Below are 18,775 nucleotides of genomic sequence, written 5' to 3'. Positions count from 1 at the left end.
GATAAATTACTATCATTAATCTTGACACTACCATTGATGATTTTTGAATAGAAAAATGCACGGAGTCGTTTTTCATGATTATTAAAGGCATTTGTTTTTTGTTGTGCTCTGTAACTTATTGATATTTGATCTAGAACGTAAAAGTACAACATTGTTACTAGATATTATCCACCTGAATTATTTTATCATTGTTTATTATTATGGCTTTACAATATTTTTTCATATCAATGTATGGAATCTAAAAAGAGAACACTTCGACCACTGGGCCCATTTATTGAGTTTGCCCTAGGGCCTCCGAAACTTCAGGCCCGGCCCTGGATGCAAGTACATAGGCCAGAGCATATTTTCAGAAAAAAGAGCTCTTGTAGATTAATATGAACGAATTATGTACCAACGGGAAAATAAAAGGAAAATGCAGGTAAACTGGCAAAGGCATACATGCTCTCTCAGAACAGAAAGCCGGGCGGGTCAGCCGTACGCCTAACGCCGTCGGATTCATCGGAGAGAAACACGCCCTGGCATGGGGACGGCGGCGCCGCTGCCCCACGAGCCAACGCCGCCATGCACGACGCGAACGACCGGTGCTTCGGCGAGACGACGCGAACCTCTACCTGCACCGCGCCGCCAGCGTGCTTCTCGTCCGCCATGCGCTCGGCCAGCTCCCCCGGTAGACCCACCCCTCCGCTCGCGGCGACGATATGGAACTTCGTGGAGCACTTGGGCGGCACGCACAGATCCTGCACGCCACAGCCGGCGAGTGGCACTCCTCCGTATAAGACCACTGCCTCGCCGCCCACGCAGGCCTCGGACTTGCCCCCGAAGTTGTTGATGACCACGGTGAGATTGAACGTCCGCGCGACGTGGTCCTCGAGGTCGGAAAATCCGTCCATGACCACGGAGAACTCCGGTAGCCGGGATGCCTCCAAGCCGACGAGACCCAGAGCAAGGACCCAAAAAAGCAGGCCGACTATACACAGAACGAAGACCATGACTAGCATATCCATGGCAGTCACCGTACCCGTTTGGCTGCTTGTTCCGGCGCTCCATCGAAGGTTGTTCGTCGCTCCGGCCGTGCTGCAGAAGTTTTGCCTCCATGGTGCAGTGGGTCGATGTATTCACGCGCGCGGCTAGAGTGAGAGTTAATTAAAGATAAAGATGTCTCGTTTCCTGTCCTCGGGTACATTATGCTATATATATAACCCACAGTCCCAGACAGCCCGGATCGATCACGTTCCCTTGTGGAGTTCATGTAGGATTTGACCGTAAGATGATTAAGTTGTGCATATCGATTTCGGAGAAGGCTATCAATCGATTGAGTTCCCCTGTGGGGGAATCGCTACCGGAATGGTGCGCACTAGAGATCGATGGTACCAGTTTTTTTTTTTTTCTCTTTTTTTGGTTTGCTGCGGGGATTGTTACGAGTTTGATTGAGACAAAATATGAGGTCTCCAATTGTAACCCAACTCTTGCACGTACACGCACCTCCATAATTTTATTTTTTTATTTTTTTGCATATATACAAGGCGGTCGCTGGCTCCTGCAATATAAGTCGATCTGCTTGGGGGACAGATCGGCCTCAACAATCAATCAATCATGGAGAAAGAATCGACCCATGTTGACTGGGGAGGGGTTTTCTGGTTTAGCTGGTTTTCCTTCGTGATTGGAGTTGGTACGGTTCCCCCCTTCTCCTTCGCAGCATCGTTTTTTGCATCTGTAATCATCAATCTGGTTCCAGGTTTGTGTATTTTTCGCTTTATTACAAGCTTTCAAATCAAACAGGTGCAGGCGTGCTCCTGCTCGCCCTCATCAACGCGTTCAGGAGTTCCTACTGGGACGTCTACTCCCTCGAGCTCACCGGCATCGACGGCCGTGGCCAGCCGGCGGGGCTCAGCGCCCTGGCGTTCAACGTGACCCTGCACGCGGAGAACAGGCGGACGAAGTGGGTGGGCAACAGCTTCAGCGATGGGAAGGTGGTGGTGTCCTACGCGGGCGTCGCGGTAGCGGAGGGCCGCGTGCCGGGCTTCAGCGTCGGGGCGAAGAGCGCGGCGGAGGTGGAGGCGGTGGCGCTAGGCGGCAAAGCTGCAGGCGTGGCGGACGCCGTGAGGAGGCGCGTGGAGGCCGAGCTGCGCTGGGACTCCGCGGAATTCGACGTGGAGGCCAAGCTGTTCCGCAGCGGCGTCGGCCAGCAAGGTGGCCCCGTCGTGCTGTGGTGCAAGGTTGCATCGCGTGTACTGCATCAGCCGTCACGGTGCAGGACCTTCACCGACTTCATGACTAGGGCAGACCAGGAGTTTTGACCGATCTGCGTGCGTGCAGCACGAATTCCCAGCGTATGCGTCTGTTATTTTCATATTCATAGTTTTCTTCAAGAAAAGTATGTTCTTGGTTCTTAAGTTTCTCAAAAGTATAGACTTTCGCTTAAGATTTTTAGGTATATATTTGGCCTTTTTAAGTCTCAAAACCGGATAAGTTTGGTTTAAAACCAGATTTTGAGCATGTTGACCAGGGTTTGAGCAGGTTTGATTGATAAACAGTAAATTCAAAAAATAGCAAAAAATTTATAAAAAAAACTGAAATTTTGTGACAACAACATGCTTGGGTGCGTTTGGTGCGTGTAAATAGTTGTGGTCAAATAACATCCGATGAGCTCTATAAAAAAACAAACAAATTTTGCCTTCTTTGTGAGCCAAAATTAGTTTTTTTTTTGCCACGAACTCCTCGGATGTCGAAATACCACACAAATTTTCACGCACCCGAGCATCTTGGTTGCCACAAAATTTTAGAGTTTTTTTTTGTTTTTTTGTTTTTTGCTATTTTTTGAATGTACTATTCATCAATCAAACCTGGTCAACATGGTCGTGGTCAAACCCTCTCAACGTGCTTAAGATCTTGTTTTGGACCAAACTTTAGTTTTGAGACTTGAAGGACCAAATGTATACCAAAAAATCTTGAGGGACCAAGTCTATACTTTTGGGGAACTCGAGGGACCAAAAACATTTTTTTTTCTTTTTCTTTAGGGGAATATGGGGTGCTTTATTCAGATAAAATAGCTCCAGAATCTGCTATGAGGCTTGTTACAAGAAAACTACTCTCTCCGTCCCATAACATAAGACTTTTTTGAAAATACACTAGAGTCAAAAAAGGTCTTACATTAGTCAAAAAAGTCTAAAATTAACGTCTTACTATATGACAGATGGGGCCCGCCAGGCAGGCTGACGTGGCACTACTTAACATCTCAGATTTAACGGCAACGTTTGGTAATGTGTGGCCCTATGGGGGTCCACCTGTCATTGGAAGGGAAAAAAGAGAAAAAATTGGTTTTAGCCCGACTAGCGGGCCCCATCTATCATAAATACGCTTAACCGAGCTAAAGCCGCCGATCAATGTTATTTGCAAAAAAGATTACCGTAGACATAGTGTTTTTTGCCAAAAAAAATGTAAACTCGTGTTTTCTGCTAATCTAGCCTTCAACATGATGGTTTTGTGCAATTTACTGCCACACCGAACAAGTGGCCAAAAAAGCGATGGGAAGGGGATAAGCCGTAAGGAGAGGGGCCACCGGTCCACTCAATGACGCGCCTCAGGTATACGTGGCCATAAGTCGGGTCGGGCATTATAAACCCCGTAGCAGAAAACCTAGGCCCAAGACCGGGCCTGGCCGTCGGGCCTAGATTTCAGGCCCATGCCTGGCCCATTAGTAGAAAAGCCCCTCGGGCCTCAGGCCAGGCCTCTTCCCTAAAACGCAAATATGCCAAGCCCAAGCCCATCCTGGCCTTCGGGCTCAAAACTTAGGCCCAAGCCCGGCCTGGGTCTGGTCGGTCTTTTCCATGACCAGCCGAAGCTGTGGCTGGTCGCCGGTCTCAAATCATTACCCATTCGGGATTGGTTTCCACTACTTCCTTCACAGGACCTTCCTAAGTTGGATTATTTCTTCTAAAATGCACTTTGTAGGCAGGTATAGTGTATACTCTCCCAGTAGTGATTTGCAGCGAAGAATGTAAACTAATATAGAACGTTTTAGATCACTACTTTAGTATCGCATATGGCTGAGCATTTGACCTACAGTACATGTTATTGATTTCAGATTTGAGATTAAGTTCCCCTCCGAAAGGAAATAGACAACTGAAACTTACGGGGCATCTCGGATAATTGACACTTTGGGCCTTCAGATCACGCTCTGGGAAACCTCTTGCACGGGATCGTTTCACGGTGGCGCCACGCAGTTTCATCCTCAGCAAGGGGCAATTTTGTCTTTTCGCTAGATGCCACCCACTCACAGCTCTCAATCCCGTTTTTCTCTCCCTCCCGATCCCCTCTACCGCCACCTCTACTCTGCCCCACGCCGGCCGTCTCCCACGGTGCCATCAACAGGCGCGGCTCCGTCTCGCCTAACTCTACCAATTCCATGCATGTTGCGCTATACTCCTCTACTAGCCCGTAACATCCACAACAAATCAGGCGCACTATCTTCCAGTGGCGTACAAACAAGAGTTGGCTCCGGATGAGATAAAAATACCATGATTTGTCCATCATCTCCTCTTAGAATAGAAAAGACACTACTCTGAGTTTCCCGCGAACAAAATTTCTATTACTGTATTACAATAGCACTACGTTTTCCCCATAGCTGCTGACAATCAGAACAGAGATGGTCTGTTTATTTGACACAAGATTAAGCCTTCAGATTCATAATGTAAACTGCATGCAGATGTTGGGCAATCTGGGGCCGGTTGAGACAGCTGCTTCATTCTTTCAGTGATGATGGCTGTCCAGAAGAAAGCCTATCCGACCTCGCCTTGTTAGCTCGCTCCACATAATCTTGATGGGAGTCATGCTTTGCCCCTGCAATTGATGAGATATATTGCAATCAAGTAGGCTCTCCAGTGCCAAAAGGAGTAAATGAAAAATGTATTAGCTTCCTGGTTTATATATCTACAAAAAATGCTTTGAAGCAGACAGAATTGATCCAATGGCCAAAGCATCATTGGACGATCAAGTTGGATTGTAACTCGTACTCCTACCTGATGTTTTGGGGGTGATGAATGCAGAAAATTTACCTAAACATATATATGCATGTGTGCTATGATGCTATGAATTCAAACTTATTATACCAATATCACGGGACAGGTCAAGCATCACATAGCTATCGTTATCAACTGAAGCTTTAATTCCTTCGTTTACACCTAACATCGTGTACACACAGGAGACACAAGTTCATCACCATGACAGTAAACTTCTTTCAGTAACCATAAATATGACCAGTTGCAGTGAGTATAAGGAAATCAAACTTGTAATGGGCATTCCTATATTTAAACGTTGATCGTGCCTTCGGAATGCTCTAGAACTAAGCAATTGTCAGCAACTGAAAACATAAAAGAAGTCACACACATATAGATCTGGATCAAAGATGATGAAACTGGGGACTGTTCCTTACCCTCAATGGAGACTTTATTCACTAAATTCATATCTATCATTTTAGCTGACGCCAAAGATTTCATCCACAAAGAAAACTATGTTTGAGACTAGGGTAAGGAATGGAGTCTTAAAGTATTTACTGAGACAAAGAAAACAATAGATGCAACATTGGCAATCATAAAGCAAAGCATGTGACTCACTTATATTGCTCCAACATATACTAACACCCAAAATATGGCAGCAATAGTGCATCGTCACTGTGCCTACCACCTAAATATACAAGGGCTGAGCCTGTGTAGCAAATAAGTCAGACATAATGCCTTATATGTTCTCAAACATAATCCACACATATAAACATCTTTGCCATTTCCACCATAATCCTACCAGAGACAGAGCAACAAAAGCACATTGAAATCCAATAGAAACATTAACCAATCTACATCAATAACCCAATCTAGACCATAGCATATCGAATCTTAATCAGACTAGAATATCTAAAGGAAACAGAATAATCCTATCTATGTTTCGGCACCTTCCAACCCTACAAGAGATTCAAGTTACAGATGTTTGAACACTTGATAGTGCATTACATTGTTCCAACCAGAAAACACTGCGGTGTGCTGCACCAGAAGTGATCAAAATTGTAAACTAGGCACTTTTTTTTACCAAGTATAGGGCATGAATTGCCTATCAGGTGCATGTACACTACACGCCATGGTACTTGCGGAAATCAAGGTAGATGATAAAAAACATAGGGATGATTCTGGTGAAGACAGTAATGCTATTTTTTCTTGTCATTGGTCCTGTATCATGTGAATGTGAAGCCTGTGTCACTAAACCTTTGATATAATGTGCCATATAACACGGTTCATAAGTGATGGAGAGTAGATAATACTATAACACTATATTGTTAAAAACCTGCTACAAGCTTTGTGCTTACCTATGCGCATATGATTTAATGGTAAAGCTCTACGTTTATGACATACCATATAATTTTTTTTTTAAAGCAGACCTAATTGCTCAATCTGTAGACAGAATGCCAGTGGCCACATATTAAGGGAGGTTGTGGAATTCAATACAAGATATGAAAACCAAGGCGCAACGGCAATTCCAGTAAGGTATCTAATGTACACAACTATATATTTTGTAGTACTGTCTAATTTTACAACAATGCATATATACTTGATTGGTAACCAAATGAGTGAAAATGACAAAGGTGAGCCCACAAAACTAGTTTTCTGTTTCATGGTTGAAATGCACATACTAAAACAGAAAGCCTGAGGAAATATCTCCAAGTACATACTATCTCCATTAAATAGACCACATCCTAGAATGCATACAATCAAACTTCCCTAACTTCTACTCATATTAAATTCAATGAAATATTTAGTTCCATCATATGAACTGATGCTACAAGATTTTGTAATGGAAAATATTTCATAACATACCAAAATTTTAAAATAATATTAGCATATTCATGTGAAAAATATCAGTCAGAGTTGTATATGGCAGATTGTAACCATGTCCAAACCATCATTTATTTATGAACAGAAGGAGTATGTTCTCTCTGTACCAAACTGTCTCATGATGCTAAATAAATCCACAGATGTTCTGATTGATTGAAATACAGTGCAAAAATGAAAGTATGAGTTATCATCCAACGGGTATATGCATATAGGACCGACCTCCAATAATAGCAGTTTCCTACTTCTGTTTTCCTAACTTGACAACTGAACATGGCATGTAGAGGACTTAAAACGTTGTCCTAAGAGGAACAAAGAACTAGATGCATTAAAATGTTTATTCCAAGAAGGTTTGTAGTTGTAGAGAATTTAGTCTTATGACTAAATGATTTCATCCAGATTTCAACTGCAACATAATCAGATGGCCTCAAATCTTGAGCATGCAAAGATCAAAGAGGAGGTGGAAGATAACATCAGCAACACGAATTACCAAGCCTGAAATTACCAAACCCTAGTTCCCCTCATCGAGAGCTGCACAACACATATGAACGCGGAATAGGACCCGCATAGGTGAATCCGCCGACTCTTCCAAATTGCATACAGATCATCACGGTAGCCAGAGGAGGTGGGGGAGACTAAGGATTGGGTTTTTTCCTCTTTTTTTTTGTAGGAAGGGATTCGATACCTCGGGTCATGAGGTACCAGGGCACCCCGAAAATGGCGGCGAAGATGGCGATGCCTGCGACGACGTGCTTCTTCTCTCCGCTGTACAGGTAGTGGTCTATCCGGGCGCGGAACCCCCCGCCGCTGGAACTGGCGCCCTCGCCTCCCATCACCGCCGCCGCCGCCGCCTGGTATGCTGTGGTGTGGGAAGTTGGTGCGTGCGTGCGACTGCGAGGGGACGAAGGATTCTCTAACGTGGCAGCGCCAAGTCACAGTATCTGCCATCCAAACTGCATCTAAGGGCTCTCATTTATCCGCTGCTTTCCAGCAAGGATGTGTTTTTTTAGGGATCCAGCAAAAATGTGTGAGACTCGGCCCAAATACAGCAGACTTGTTGGCCCATGGACGCAAATTATTGGCCCAAGTCAGCCCGATCCACCCAGACCTTTAATCGGCCGGCCCAGACCCAAGCTAGAGGCAACTCCACGTATATTGCGGAACACAACGGCTCGTCTCCATAGCATGCCACGCCCACGCGCCGCGCGCATTCGGGCCTGCCTCGCCGCCGCGCCGCGCAGCCTCTGCTTCCCTCGCCTTCTTCGGCAGCGGAGACGACCCGCCTTCCTCAGCCGCGGAGACGACCCGCCGGCCGCCCCCGCCTTCCTCAGCCGCGGAGACGACCCGCCGGCCGCCCCCGCCTTCCTCAGCCGCGGACACGACCCGCCGACCGCCCCCGATACGGACCCTCACCCTCGCCGCGCCGAGCGCCGCCTGCTCTGGCAGGTACTTGCTCTTCCGTTCTCTCCGTTTTGTCTGGGGAAACCTACCGATGCAACGTTCGGTTCGACTCGACGGCGCCGCTGCCGCCGGCGGCAGATCATCGAGGTTGTGGTGGCGGAGAGGGTCCGAGCGGCGCGGAAGCAGAGGAGGGGGGGAGGGGGGTGCGCAGCAGAAGGAGGCGGTGGTGGGCGTGGGTGGGTAAGAGGAGCGGGGGAGGAACCAGGAGGTGCGGAGGCGTCAAGCCCTAGTGCGTTCGTTTTCTTGGAGGAGAAGGGAGGCGGTGGTGGGCGAGAGGACGCGGTGGTCGTCGGTGGGGAATAGGAGCCGGGGAGGAAGAAGAAGCAGGAGCCAGGACATGCGGGGGCGTCAGGCCCTAATGCACTACTTTTAGTTTTTACACGTAATGGAACTCCATGGATGCTCATTATAGATATAGAATAAATTGCCTAATTTAGTGACTAAATGCTTACAACTTTTACATGTTTCTGCACTTTCTTTAACAAAACCTGCTGTGATGTGCTTACCGGAGTCAGGGAGTGCTTTAGCTGCAACCAAGTTCATGCCCATGTTGCTTACCAAATGCAGCAGGTTTCCCCTGATCCCTGTGATCTTAGTCTATGCCCAGTGCTCAGACTACTTAAGAGTAGTCATTAGTCAATAGTCAGTTCTTCAGTTCTGATGTAGCTAGTAATAAATTTCTCTTTCTCACAGAGTGCATTAGGACATTGTAGATATTGTGTGTTTGCTATAACCTGGACTACTTATTCTATCTGAGATGTTCAAGAATTCCATTTCTCAAGATGCTTATCTTCAGAGTTACAGTTTAACTTGCGGTATGTGTTCTGGAAATCAGTAAGGTTTAGAATTGCTGTCTGAACTATGTGTATCTACTCCCCGCATATATTATACTTGTGCAGCGTGTTACTCCATGATGGCACAACTGAGTCAAAGACACGCATCACAATAGGACATGTAAAACAAATAATCCCTCTGTTCACAAATATAAGATGTTCCAATTTTTTTCTGAATCGGATGTATGTAGACACGTTTTAGTGTGTTTGTTCACTTATGTAGTCCATATTGAAATATCCATAACATCTTATAGTTGTGAACGGAGGAAGTAGTAATTAAGACTACTCTACAGTGATGGTTGCTGCTTTGTATTGGAGCTACTACTGTGTGTTGCTTTGTACTACCTCCGTTCCTAAATATTTGTCTTTCTAGATTTCAACAAGTGACTACATACGGAGCAAAATGAGTGAATCTACACTCTAAAATATGTCTATATACATCCGTATGTGCTAGTCCATTTGAAATCCCTAAAAAGACAAATATTTAGGAACGGAGGGAGTATATATTATTGTTTTAAGAATTTGACTTGTTGCTTATGGATACTCTCTTTTGTGTCAGCGTCCCTGCAATAGAAGGAATATAATATACTGGCCTGAGGTTTGAGGTCTGTCTTTTAGCTCAATACAAGACTAATTGTATTTCGTCTGTTGTTGTCAGCATTTGGTCTGTTACTCATGGTTTGCTTTTCATTGTTAGTGTTGTTGGTCACAAAACGCTTGAGACATCTGCGCTCTATCCCAGATCTATTTCCTCCTGCTGCTCTACGATTAGCACGCAAGGAGTCCTTTCATCTCAGATCGTTTGGACAGCACTACTCGATCATAATCTACAACCTTAGGTTTGGGGTATGCAAAATTTGATCATTATCTTTTATTCTTATACTATATTCTTTTATTGACTTTGTGTTTTTTACTGTGAAGGCTGGAATACTATCGAATATTTTAAGCTCGGTTATTTGAACCAAGATCAGTATACAATGAGAATGGAACTCTTGTTGTCGCACTTTTTGACATATCGAAAATGCCATCAAGAATATTTGTCGTCAAAGTGTTTTCACGGCTTATTCAAAGACAACAAGAATGGAACTCGGGATGTCAGTTCAAATGTCAAATTCTCAAAACTTTTGGAAGGCAACTTGTGGAACTTTAGGTCATGAGGATGGAAAACTTATGTGCGCTTATAATTTCATCAACTTTCTAGTTCCTATTTTGAAAGTTGATAAACAAATCACATCTCCATGAGACTTTGAATCGTAAAAGAGAATGGAACTTGGATTGCCACTTTAACTGTCGAATTCCTGGATATTTTTGAAAGGCAACTTGTGGAAGGAATTAGAGCTTTAGATCACGAAGATGGAAAACCTTTGTCGATACTTTTCATTCTGCAACTTTCCAGGTTTTTTTTGTTCTATGTTCATAGCAAATCCAGTCTCCAAAAGGAGCTTGAATTGTAAATGAGAACAGAGTATTGTGCTTGTAATATATTTCTTCTTCAGATTTCACTTTCTCGTGTAATTGTACTTTGCTTATTATATGAATCAATAAAGATACTTTCTGCAATTTCTACTTTTGAGTATGTTTCTTATTGGATTCGTGCAAATTGTATGTTTGATATAATAGCATGTTACTGTACATATGTTTGTTTTCAGATTGGATCTTGTTGGTAAGGTTTCAAACTTGTCCATTTTGTTCACCCATCAGAATTTAAGAAATCCCCTAGAAGAATCAGACTCAAAGGAAAAAAAAAAAGGCTCACTGTAGACTTTTTTGAGGGGAAAAAAAACTACATACCTTTTATTTTAGTTCCTAAAGATCTGTTTTCTGTCCCACTTAATATGACCAGACTTCGAATTTCGTTCTTTGGCTTGCCAATTGAGTTCCTTGTGGTTGTTTAAGCCTTTAAGGGACTTGATGATGTAATTCTGATACTCACATCTTTGTGGTATTATGGATTTTGTGTTTTTTTGTCAGCGTTGATTGGGCCCACAGAAGACTTTTTCACTTTTAGCAAGCACTATGATATATCAGATGAGATTTACGCTGTCTGGTATAGAACCTGTTTCTTTCATATAAGAACTGGTAGTTATTATTGTTCTTTGTATTAATCTTGATGGCTATTGACTTTCACTACCTTTGTATCACGTACAGGTTTTGTTTGTGTCTGCTGGCTTCTTGTGTCCCCGGGGTATAATGATTTATTAGTTATATCATACATCTCAACTAGATCTATCAGGATTGATTATTTTCTGGTTAATTACTTGAGCTTCTTTCAATGTGTTGATTGGCAGTTGGAGAGTCTTTAGACTCAGGAGACGTAATGAAGATGGGTCCCGTGTACATGTGAGCGGCTGGCTGATAAGCTGGTTCGCTTTATCTTTGTTGGCGTCCATTTCTTGGATATACTTTTATGCATTTACCTGTGGGAGCAATAGGCTGCCGGATCCAGAGAAAGACAATTGCCCGTGGCGTGAAGCTGACCTATGCATGAAGATTGTGATAGGAGCTGCCGTTGTTTCCAACATGGTCTGGCTAATATACCTATGCTTCATCGACTTTCAGAAGGTACGTGCGTACCATAGCATTGCGTAGTTGATTCATTTCATTTGATTGTCAAGTGGTAGTCATTAGACTAGTTCTTCTCTGCAGACCTTGCTTTGTTTCGGGATCAGTGCAATTGTATGCTTATTGGTCTCCAACTTCACATTGGCCGTCGAAGTCTGCTGGAATAGGTTGCGAGTGGCCGGTTGGATGGCCATTTTGTTAGCAGCTGCTGGCAACCTATGCAGGAGGATCTCAATGGTAAGTTAACGTGATGCTAGTAGTTTCAAATTTCCATTCTAAAATATATATGTGCACTTTGCTTCAATAAATAGTACTTGCTTCACTCCTGACTAATTCTAGTCTTAGTAAGTTCCCATTATGGACTATTAATGTTATACAAACACAGCTATAAAATTAGCTAATTAAACAGGGTACGTAGTATATGGTCTCTTCTATGCATTCCTTGTACATAACGAGACAGATAAAATTACCTTCCTCCTTCATCTCCAAAGCATACTTTTTTGAGATGTCGTTTCCACACATTTACAGAGTACATCCTAAAGCAATGAGTGAGCGAATTGAAAAGGATAATGTGGTATTGTCCATATATTCCATGGTCGGAGTCATGGTGTGAATGAAATGCTAGAATGACACGTGTTTAGAAACGGAGGCAATATATAGTTTGTGTGATTTACTCGAGATAAAATAAGCAAATTATGTAACGTGTCTCTGGCTCCAATGAACTTTGACAGGGGCAGTGGGTGCCAGAGTTATCCGGTTTCGCCTTGACCGTTGCCCTCGCTGCGGTGCTTCCCGAGATATTTTGGATCTTGAATGTCATATGCGTGGAGCAATATACAAAACAAGGCAAAAGATGTGGATTCTGGGCCGTATTCATCGACAAGAACTTTTACTGGAAGGTTAATTTTGTCAGCCACTTTCAGCACTTAATTAGTATTTACTTAGTGCAATACTGTCCCTCCCTTACCATGCATTCGCTTGTGGCATTTGACTTACTGATGCCAAGTGTTTGCTGCCTGCTTGCTACAGCTGTCCTGGACTGTAAATAGTGTATTTCGGTTGCGAGAGCTTGTCGGCCTTCTCATCAAGCTGATCATCCGGTGCCGCAACTGGGTCAAGACTCGAGCCTGAAGACTCTTCGGACGGGCAGCGCCGCTTGGCGGAGGACAGTAGAGCTACGCGCACCAAGCTACCCCTGCACTTTAACCCTGTGGAGATCGAATCGCCGGCCTCTGTGGAGTATATGTCACCTAGCCATAGAAGTAGAACTAGCTAGTGCACTTGCAAAAGTTGCAACCCAGCCTGCTTGGTGGAACAACAGGTGTTCAACAGTTTCCTCCCTATTGCAAAAGTAACAATTATAGCTTGTAGGTATGGATCTTACTTGAAGTTGATAGCATGTAGGGAGACAATCATGTGCCAGCCTCCATAATACTACTTTCATTTTATTAGGACACTGAATTGCCCACAATTTCTTCCACATTTTCTCCAATGGCTTCTGTTCAGAAGTTGAACCTTTGCCATCTACACTCTGCTCTTCCCAGAAATTCATCGTTCTAGCTAGATTATAGGCTGGTCTCATAGTATAGACGCCATTCTTTGTGTGGGGCCATGAGGCAAAGTCTGTACAACCTTCCGTACTTAAAGGAATGCTCAGAATTTTCTCCACCATGTCTTCTGTGAATCTATTTCTGATGGCTGCCTCATTCCATTGTTGACCCCCCCTCGGTAATCAAGGAGCTCACTAATTGGTTTTCACTCGTTGATTGCAGAGTTCTGGGAATGACATCTGGAATCCAATTGCCCCTGTATATATGTATTTGTTTGCCATCTCCTACTCTCCACTGCAGGCCTTTTTGTATCAATCGCTTCCCATACACCAGACTACGCCATGTGTAAGATGAAGACCTCGGGCACTTCGCAGTCCAGAAATCCCCATCAGGATAATACCTACCCTTTAACACTCGAGCACATAAAGAGTTGGGCTCGGTTAAAAGACGCCAACATTGTTTACCCAACATGGCTTGATTGAAAATTGAGATGTCCCTAAATCCCATGCCTCCTAGGAACTTTGGTGAGGATAACCATTTCCATGATCTCCAATGTAGTTTCCTTCTGCCATCTTCTACACCCCACCAGAAGTTTGCAAATGATCTTCTTATATTTTCGCAAACGCTAATGGGAAGCAGAAAACAACTCATTACATATGTTGGAATTGCTTGTGCAACCGATTTTAACAGAATTTCTTTCCCAGCCCTTGATAATGGCCTATCACTCCAGCCATTAAGTCTTTTCCATATCCGACCAGTGAGAAAATTGAAACAATTAGTTGGTGAACGTCCCACCCAGGTCGGCCTGCCAAGATAAGTAGTTTGTAATGTGTCATCTTGGACTCCAATTTTCCTTTTCACTCTTTCCTTTACCTGTTCGTCACAATGTGTACCAAAAAATATAGACGATTTTTGAAAATTAATTTTCTGTCCAGACCCATTGCAATACGTCTAATAAATTAGAAACGCCTTGAGTATACTTCAAAAATTATCCCACCTTTATGTTTTTGTGCAACACCAGTTATACTATTGTTTGTCGTGTGCATCATGAAAATTTTCAAGGGATATGCTGATGTCGCTTGGTGTGCATGAGGGATTATTTTTTTCTTCCGTTGCAACGCACGGGCATGTTTCCTAGTTTAAAGATAAAAGGAACTCGGAAAAACAGAATCGCATTCAAACCGTTGATATCGGATAGTAAGATCTAGATGTGCACGAGTTTTCCTACTCTGAACAGGAGAACTCTCATGTACGCTTCCTAATTAACCTGGGTTGGTTACCTTGCTGTCTTGGCCTGCCCGGACTGCCTTGTGTTATATACAACATCGAAGAGATATATAGATAGATAGATAGATAGATAGACAGAGACCACAACCATGGAGGAAAAGCTCCTAGCCGACGAGAGCGACAAGCATCTTCCGCCGCCGTGCCGCCTCTACGAGGGCACCCTTGCCGATTTCGTTTTCGCCATTGTGACTGCCGCGCTATTCATCGACGTGACTGTTTTAACCTTGTACGACCTTAAAACCACGGACTTCTCTCGCCTGCTACCCGAGCTATCAGCCGTCGTGGACGGAGCGGCCGGACTCGACTCCCGCGTCCCCCGGGCGTTCAACCTCACCCTGAGCATCGACTCCGGTATTCGCGACGAGCAGTGCGTCGGCGGCGAAGCAGTCGTCCTGTATCGGGGCGTCCCGCTCGCCACCGGTGCCGTGCAGGAGCTCTGCGTGCCGGTCAACAGTACCGGGCAGGTGGCCATCTTCGCGGCGAGCGGAGGCGTCGGCCTTCCGACTGAGCTGGCAGAGCAGATGGCCGACGAGAAGCGCGACGGAGGCGCGGTGTGGCTGGAGGTTCGCGTCATCTCGGTCAAGCACAGGCTCCTGACGTGCACCGCAAGCCTGCACGGTGGGGCAGGCCCGCAGCCCCCTTGCGATAGCCGGTTACTGAGAGATGAATCTGACGGTGTTGAAAAGGCTTTGGTATATTAGAAGAGACTAGCAAAAAGGCTCGTGCGTTGCAGCGGATAGAAAATAATAAAAGTATGGGAATCAACCTATGGTTGGATGGTTAGGAGGACAATGGTAACCATAGCTCATCAGAGTTCAAATTCTAGACATGACACTGGTGCTCGTACTTTTCTAGATTTATTTCAGGCATTTCAGCGATGTGCGTTCAGTGGGAGCTAGACGTTCCCATCGACTACGAAAGCATTTGTGATGACTTTATCAATCTCAAAATGATGTGCCGGTTCAGTCTATCAGAGGTGTTCATAAGGATAGAATGTGAGTGTGTCCATTCATAAAGGTGAATGTATATTTATATGTACGAGCGCCTGCGTTTGTACTATGTTTAAAAAACACACGAACGCATGTGCTTGCTAAAACCGTATATAACACTACTCCTGCAATTATTTTTCACCTTATAAATAAAGAGTAGAATAAAAATTATTGAAGAACATCTAAAAGGTATGTCATCTCATTCATTATTCACATTACATGTTTTCTTTGATTTTCTTACACTACAACTGACTTTAACAATGAGTGCGTCCAGTACTATTGTCTGAGAAACTGCATTTGAATACTACATGCGCCCGTGCGTTGCCACGGGGAAGCAAATCCTCGCATGCTTCAAGCGACCCACCCGTCTTACTCACCATGGTCATATTGTCCACCTATTCACGACAAACCTCATAAAATTCAACCCGATGAGGTATCACATCCGTCGCAGGCTGCTGTCGCAAGCCCCTCTAGTCGCAATAAAAAAATTCCTACACTCTTCTTCAAAAAACAGAATGCATGTAAACTGATAAATATCTACCTAATAAAATGTTGCAATGAACAAGCCAAATTATGTGGCCTATGGTAGCTAAATTTTGGCTATATTAAGAAATTTTTTTAAGCTAGCAAAACTTTGATTAGCTGTTAACACTGAGATATAAAGTTTGAAAATGAGAAGATACATCTCTTTTTATCCATTTTTATACACAACCACCAATTATTTGACTAAAAAAAAAGCTGATCATTATTTTTTCTTATTTCCCTTCCTTGCATTCTATCCAATTATATCCGCTGTATATAAAAGAATAAGGAAACACTACCTCACCCCTATTGATAACCATTTTGGCCACTACCGTCAAAACAAACCCTAACCCTAGTTTGAGGATAGAACTATGGTATGGTTTCTCTAAACCCAGTATCGGCAGGCCCAGTTACTCTCTTGCCCGAACTTATGCGAAGTAAAAATTGATCGAATTCGATTAGCACTATAAAAAAAACCTAAGTATTTTATTGATCAGGCGGCACCCAGATATTATAAGCAATTCCTTCCTTCCTTATTATCCGCTGAAATTGAGGATTGAAATCATTTTATTTCCGTTCCTTGCATTTTATGCATGTCATGCTCTTTCCTTCCTTGCTTACTGCTCCTTCATTTGGACTGCTTTCCTTTCTTTTCTTACTCTGTCACAAGAACTCAATTCCTTTCTTTCCTTATTTCTCTCACACGTCGGCATCTTATTTCCTTCCTTCCTTTCTTTCTATGCATGCCGTCCTCTTATTTCATTCCTTTCTTTATATGCATGTCGTCCTCTTTCCTTCCTTCGTTTATTTATTCCCGAGATAGCTCTTGATACATCGAAGATCAAAGGCGTATATAAATTGAGTGGATTAGACGAAAGAAGACGAGGTGGGACTATTTAATAGAACGAACAATTTTATCTGCAGAAAATACTGGGATAGCTCAGTTGGTTGCAACGATTGATCTGTGAGAGGGAGGTCGCAAGTTCAATTCTCTACAAGAGCAAATATTTTTACCTTGCCTTATGTGGGCCTTCTTTCTTGGGCCACAGCGCCAAGTTGGGCCGTGAAGCCCACTGTGCATAGTACCACCTTGTTTATATTATGATTTTGTCCATCTAAATTGTAAAAGCGTATTATGACATGAGAAAAAAGCGTATTGTGACGGTGAACCTGACAAAGTCAATGCGTGCTTTATTTTATAATAAAATAATATATATATATATATATATATATATATATATATATATATATATATATATATATATATATATATATATATATATACTAGCAAAAGGGCCCTTGCGTTGCAACGGAGTTAAAGAAAATCCTAAAGCATCAACTTAAAGGTATTTCTATTATGAACATGTGCATAAAGCTGATCGGTTTATCATATCACCACTAACGTCCTTGCATTCTGTTAAACATGCCTATTTTATTTACTAAGACACCATTACCGCTGTTGAAAATTTAGGAAATTCACACAATTAGTAAAAAGTGCAATACATAAAAAACATACATAACTTTGTGTGACGGCCCGTCAGTGCACTGCTTCTCAATGAGGGCAGCTGCGGCTTGGCTTCGTGCGCTTTTCGGAACAACGTGTATAAGGACCGAGTCAACCAGGCCTTTCCCTTGAAGTTTTCTTATCCCTGATACTTTACTTTTTTTCAAGTACAACATGTCTGGGCATCTTAGGCTTCTTTTGCATCAGTACTACATCTACTAAACTATAATGTTTGTTTCATGTTATTTGCTTTGATTTGAATTGAGGTTTTTTTAAAATCCCTCACTTGAATTTTATTAAGTTAGCCAACCAAATGAAATTCAAATAAGTAATTTTATGGATCTTCGATCTATCTAAATTGAGGGAATTAACATGGTGGTTCTTTTTATTACTCATGAACATAGCCCCCAAAAATATTAGGGAGCTAAAAATAACAATCCCATTCATTTCAAATTAAGCATAACCCACTCTTAATTTAAACTTCTTAATTAAATATTTAGAATTATATTTGTAGCAATGTAAATATAAGTTCCACTTCGGATAATTCATGTGGAGTTGGCACAAACCCAAAAGGCCAAAAAAATAGTTTCAAGTTTCTTCAAACCCAATTGATTTTCAAATTCTTTTCTTAGGCAAGATTTTATAATTCTTAAACACCGCTCTCTCTTTCCTGTGTTTTTTTGGCCCAACTCATATAGCAGCAGAAACCCAGTTTGCATGCCATTTTCCCCCACCACCAGCGGCAGCCTCCTCCCACTTTAACCCTACCCCGCCCCCCAATTCCTGGGGTCTCTGTCTCAAGTCTCAACCCGGGGTGATGTGCCCCAAGCGCCTCGCTGCATGGCCTCGACGTTGCACCCGATGACCCTCCATTCCCACTCGATCTCTTCCTTGCCGCACCTCTGTGTGCGCCTCCTCCCGCTGTGCATCGTGCGCTACCATCGCGTGGTGAACCACCTAACCGCCGTTGGACTCGCTCTTCCTCGTTGCACCTCGGTGCTCCTCCTCTCCCGCTATGCACCTGGCGCGAGCTGCGCGCGCCTCCGGCCATGAACGCAGTCGCCCAGCTGCGGCCCCCTAGCGCTCTTGCACCTCCCGGCCTCCGCTTGTTCTCCTCTCGTCGCCCGCGTCCCTCGCCCCTCAACAAGCTTTACTCCTCTTTGCCTCGCCAAGCCTGTTCAATGGTACTGCA

The 18,775-nt window shown here is 43.7% G+C and overlaps 2 protein-coding genes and 1 long non-coding RNA gene across 3 annotated transcripts; 2 read left to right on the top strand and 1 right to left on the bottom strand.

The window, feature by feature from the left end:
• The first annotated feature begins 1,511 nt into the window (after positions 1-1,511).
• Positions 1,512-2,393, top strand: LOC123049669 (uncharacterized). Its single transcript, XM_044472561.1, has 2 exons — positions 1,512-1,669; positions 1,780-2,393. The coding sequence occupies exons 1-2, from the start codon at positions 1,594-1,596 to the stop codon at positions 2,295-2,297; spliced, it is 594 nt and encodes a 197-aa protein (XP_044328496.1). The 5' UTR covers positions 1,512-1,593; the 3' UTR covers positions 2,298-2,393.
• A 2,109-nt stretch (positions 2,394-4,502) lies between these two features.
• LOC123054003 (uncharacterized) lies at positions 4,503-7,812 on the bottom strand. Its single transcript, XM_044477642.1, has 2 exons — positions 7,561-7,812; positions 4,503-4,839 (listed from the first exon to the last, which is right to left on the bottom strand). The coding sequence occupies exons 1-2, from the start codon at positions 7,706-7,708 to the stop codon at positions 4,742-4,744; spliced, it is 246 nt and encodes an 81-aa protein (XP_044333577.1). The 5' UTR covers positions 7,709-7,812; the 3' UTR covers positions 4,503-4,741.
• A 265-nt stretch (positions 7,813-8,077) lies between these two features.
• On the top strand, positions 8,078-10,900 carry LOC123049668 (uncharacterized). The gene is made up of 4 exons (XR_006423631.1): positions 8,078-8,321; positions 9,729-9,774; positions 9,867-10,015; positions 10,091-10,900. It is a non-coding gene; the product is annotated as an uncharacterized lncRNA (long non-coding RNA).
• The last annotated feature ends 7,875 nt before the right edge of the window (positions 10,901-18,775 follow it).

Source organism: Triticum aestivum, chromosome 2D (assembly GCF_018294505.1).
Source record: "Triticum aestivum cultivar Chinese Spring chromosome 2D, IWGSC CS RefSeq v2.1, whole genome shotgun sequence".
NCBI classification, from domain to species: Eukaryota; Viridiplantae; Streptophyta; class Magnoliopsida; order Poales; family Poaceae; genus Triticum; species Triticum aestivum.
This window is presented reverse-complemented; position numbering and strand designations above follow the sequence as displayed.

Bases quoted from the DNA above. Each gene is read 5' to 3' on its own strand.
- LOC123049669 (XM_044472561.1), top strand. From the start codon at position 1,594: ATGGAGAAAGAATCGACCCATGTTGACTGGGGAGGGGTTTTCTGGTTT. The intron at 1,670-1,779 runs GTACGGTTCCCC...CAAATCAAACAG, and splicing joins TTCCTTCGTGATTGGAGTTG to GTGCAGGCGTGCTCCTGCTC.
- LOC123054003 (XM_044477642.1), bottom strand. From the start codon at position 7,708: ATGGGAGGCGAGGGCGCCAGTTCCAGCGGCGGGGGGTTCCGCGCCCGG. The intron at 4,840-7,560 runs GTATCGAATCCC...CATCAATTGCAG, and splicing joins CTGGTACCTCATGACCCGAG to GGGCAAAGCATGACTCCCAT.